General features: G+C 43.7%; 1 protein-coding gene across 1 annotated transcript in view; it reads left to right on the forward strand.

Moving 5' to 3' along the window:
• The window catches only part of LOC306914360 (dachshund homolog 2-like), a 39,482-nt gene that overhangs the window by 18,479 nt on the left and 16,003 nt on the right, over positions 1-5,000 (forward strand). The window contains 1 exon segment of the mRNA XM_079491355.1: positions 3,639-3,698. Coding sequence (XP_079347481.1) covers positions 3,639-3,698 — 60 coding nt within the window.

Consider the following 5,000-nt stretch of genomic DNA (forward strand, 5'->3'; position numbering starts at 1 on the left):
ATGAATAAAATGTAATGTTGTCTGTATGGTGGAGCATGTTAATGCAAAATAACTCGATAATACGATTGGGGTGGTTGTATTTTGTCTTCTATTGAGACATTTAGATCGTGTCAAAGGTCATGTCTCACCTACAGTAGACACAGGACCACATTTTGACCTGATTCAATTGTAAATGTATCCCCTGAGCAAGCAGGCAGGCTCTATTAGCTCAATGGTAAAAAAAAAACAATTCAGCACTAAAACAGGAAACCAGGTCCTTTAAGATGAAAGAGCATTAGAAAGTGATAAACTATCAATAACGCACTTGTTCTTGGATATCTCATAAAAGCAAAAGTTAAAAAGCCTCAATTTCTTCAAGTGGTTGTTTATACTGCTTCCAAACATCATAATTCTTATGTTGTGTTTGTTAAACACAACGCTAGTGTGTGGGGGCTTAACAAATCACTAGGCATGTAGCGATATATCGTATATCGATATTATATCCCGACGATATGTATCGATTTATTCAAAATAAAAATCGAGCTGTAATCATATTCCATCATATTCACGTGCTTTTGGAGAAAAATGAGACAGACTCCATGCAGTCACTTTCAGTAGTAGAGGCCTGCAGAGGGGAGCTGTATGTGTCTGTGACACAGGTGATGGTCGTTATTGATGCTCATTAATACATCAAGGAAGGCAATTATGTTTCTGCACTGTCAAATAGGTCAACATCTATCCTAAGATGCCACATGTTAACTCGAGCTAGGTTTAAACAAGAAAGCTTGTTTACAGTTGTTGCACAGAAATTAAGTAATTTTACATGAAAAGTAATGCTACTTTTGCAATGTAGTTAAATAAAAAATGTGAAAAAAGCGTGGGGGGGGAGATGAATCATTTAAAAAAAAAATGTTTGGTCATTTGTCTGGAAAATAATTGTGTTGAAAATATCGTGAAAAATCGTATCGTGAACCTCATATCGTGATACGTATCGTATCGTGAGTTGAGTGTATCGTTACATGCCTACAAATCACAGATTAGGATTAGCTGGAGCACAAGGCCAAGGCCCAACAGATTAGGATTAGCTGGAGCACAAGGCCAAGGCCCAACAGCGTCTTCTTCAGTTGTGAGATTCTGTCTCACTTCAATCCAACACGTTGCTTTTTCAGATCATGTTATGAATATGATCAATCAATGGACTGTGTTCCTTTTCCAGCTTGGATCAATGGACCTATAGCGTATTCAGCACTATCTCCTTTTCACTGAACCTTTTCAAGGTTTTAACCCATTCAGGCCTGACGTCGAAATTTAAATTTTTTTTTTTCTAAATCATGACAATTTTCGGAAAGATTTGAGGCACATTTTAACGATTTTTCAAAAATAGCAGACCTACAAGTTCATAGCGCGCCACTCGGTGGCGCGCTATGAGCTTGTAGATCTGCTATTTTTCAATAGCTAAATTATAACAATGTTTAAAACACCAAAACAGGTTCCCGCCCCAAAATGGGTTAATGGTTAATGTGGTTAAACACTAACGTGACATGGATGCGTTCCAGGTCTCAATGGATTAAGGACAACATACCATGACTTTTATTTGGTTAGTATTTGATTGGTGTCTGGGGCACTCGCCTCTTGACCACAAGGTCATGGTTGGGTTCGATCGTGAGCACCGACAACTCGGCGTATGAGTAGCACGGCTTGGGTACGGCAAGTCGTGCGGTGAGTACTGGGAGCTGATGGTAGGTGTTGTGCTCCACCTCAGCAATCCATCTCCCAGGGGTCTAGCGCAGGGATTCTCAACGTTTTTGGCTGGGTCCCCAGCCCCTCCCCACCCCCAATACAAATCATAAATGAATACTGAAACCAGACATAATCATTAAGGAATGTTTATGCATGTACTATGTAAACTTTTCATTTCCATTTTCCAGCCATTCATAAAAAAATCACACCCGTGTGAACTGAGTGGTGTAAGGTTTTATATAGCATGATCAGCTGTGGTCTGACGTAATGAAATCACACCCGGATGTGATTTCACAACTGGCTTTTTTTGTGCAGAAAAAATGAGCATGGTTGCTACGGTCATCCAGTTCACACGGGTGTGATTTAATTACGTCAGAAATTATTTTGAACATAGCAACCATGCTCATTTTTTCTGCACACAAAAGCCAGTTGTAGGAGTGGTTTACACCACTCAAAAAAAGTGGTGCAGTGACGTCACACACTAACCATAGCAACCATGCTCATCCGTACGTGGCCCCACGTACAGGTACACACATACATAGACACATAGACACATAGATACAGACAAAGCTGGTTATTGGAGTGGTTTGCACCACTCAAACCACTCCAACAACTGGCTTTGTTAGTACCTGTGTGTGTGTGTTTGTGTACCTGTCCCTCAAAAGAATGAGCATGGTTACTATGGTCACTGACATTACGTCAGACCACAGCTGATCAGGCTATATAAGACCTTGCACCACTCAGTTCACACGGGTGTGATTTTTTTTAGACAATAAGCCTCTCCGACCTACTTACTTACTTACTTACTTACTTATTTGATTATGTTAGCAGGTTAGCACTATGAAAACGTGCATTTCCCGTCAGTCCGTCCGTCCGTTAGTCACCCCACGTCTCCATATATGGTCATGCCTTGTGACATCACGTGACATCATCAGGGATGGAGATCCCTGATCTCATCAATATTAAGCCCATATATGGGAATGCCCATATATGGAGATCCCTGATGTCATCAATATTGGCCAGCAACTCTACATCTGACCTCAAACCCTTAGATCTCCATATATGGAGCTGCATGACCTGTTCTGACATTCCATATGTTGATCCTTCCCCATCCATCCATCCATCCTTCTTCTTCGATGTCTCCCTTGTGACTGATACCTGTCCATTCATACTCTAGACGGGCCTTGCCCCAAAGTTATTAGTGCAGCCGTGCCCGGCAGCCGGGGGAAACAACAGGCCCGAAAATGAAGGCCCGGCCCTACCTGGGCCCTCATCAAACCCTGTACACTCAAGACACGCTCCATATATGGCTCGTACAGAATTCATTCCATATGTTGATCTGACCCCCCCATCCCCCCCATGCCAGCAGTCTGCCGCCACGGCGAGGTCGCTCCTCGCCCTCAGGGCGTCTTACTGGTATTCTTATTCTTATTTATTTTTTTATATATAATTTTTATAATTTTTATCCCACGATTTTGTAACCCATTTTTCACCCCTGTGTCAATTATCTAATGTGATCCTGGGCTCTACACACCCTCCGCCAACCTAGTCCCCATATATGGGGGACATGGGGAGATCTGACAGGGGGGAGTTTCCCTGGTTGGACGTAGCGCGTGGAAGGAACACGTTATTCCAACCAGTTCCATTCTCCTCCATCAGGCGCCTCGGCTGGCCAGGGGGAGGCAGTTTAGAGACCAGGATTACTGCATGTTTTTTGTGAGGGTACCTACCCTAGGGGACATGGGGAGAACATGCAAACTCCACACATTCTTATTCTTATTAAAATCTTATTATTTTGCCAATTATTGGCCACACACTAAGATTGGAACTAGGGAGACACCCGAGCTTAAAATACACAAAGATGCATCGAGCTGAATGTCATGCGTGCGTGCGTGCGCGCGCTGTGTGTGTGATTTCAGCTGATGCAGATATTGCTGTGAATCCAGCTCTATCCATCAAGAGGATGACCAAGGACAAAGGTTAACGCACACCCACATGCGCGCGGACGCACGCACGCACACACGCGCACGCACGCACACACACAGAATCAGTCAGGTTTTTGTGAATATCATATTGATCACCTGTCTGTGAGCCATCAATCACATAATAGACTGCAGAGAGAGAGAGAGGTGTGTGTGTGTGTGTGTGTGTGTGTGTGTGTGTGTGTGTGTGTGTGTGTGTGTGTGTGTGTGTGTGTGTGTGTGTGTGTGTGTGTGTGTGTGTGTGTGTGTGTGTGTGTGTGTGTGTGTGTGTGTGCGTGTGTGTGTGTGTGCGTGTGTGTGTGAGAGAGAGAGAGACAGAGAGACACAGAGAGAGAGAGAGAGAGAGAGAGAGACAGAGAGAGATGGATGGATGGAGGGATGGGGTGGGCGCGGTGATGGAGAGATGCTAAGTGAAGAAGGGATGGTTAAAAGGGGTCAAGGTGTCAACCACTAAAAGCATACATGACCTCTCTCTCTCTCTCTCTCTCTCTCTCTCTCTCCCCCTCTCATTCTCTCCTCCCCTTTTGTCTTATTTAATCCCTTACTCGTCCCTCCTGTATTCCTAGCCTCTCTTCCTCTCTCCTCCATCTTTCTTCCTTCCTTCCCTCTCTCTCTCCCTCCCTCCCCCCCCCCCCCCCCCTCCCATATGCTTTATGTCAATAATGACTGTCATTTCTGCGTCACGTTCACCTGATACCACACTGTGTCTTAAACCCACTGTATAAATTGGCACTTACCACGTTGACTGCCAAGCACGCCATATTACCTCGCATCAAATCCAACGCTTTAGTGCCATAGGACGCAATATTGCGTCCTATGATTTTTCAATGGTTTCTAGGAGATGGACACGGTTGGGAAGTAACGGATCACATGGAACGCTGTTACGCAGTTACGAGTAAAAAAAAAACGGTAACTGTAACGTCTTACAGTACATTTTAAAATGTGTTATCTGGATTACAGTAACGGAGGTATAGTACAGGCTTGATTACATTCTCCCCTTCCCCTCATCAATTTTACAAATAAAATAAGTTATAACACCTAACAAGCAAAAAAATAATAATCAAGTCGAAATAGTACGTATAGCGCATGATCAGACAGACAGACAGACAGACAGACAGACAGACAGACAGACAGACAGACAGACAGACAGAGAGGAAGGGAGAGAGAACATAAAGATTGACAGAGAGCGGCGAGGAGGATGACAGAAAATGATAAACAAAAATGATAGAGAGATAAATAGAGAGAAGGAAGACGATGGAGAGATGATGGATGGAGAGAGAGAGAGAGAGAGAGAGAGAG

The sequence above is a fragment of the Electrona antarctica genome (genome assembly GCF_951216825.1).
Source record: "Electrona antarctica genome assembly, chromosome: 21".
NCBI lineage: Eukaryota > Metazoa > Chordata > Actinopteri > Myctophiformes > Myctophidae > Electrona > Electrona antarctica.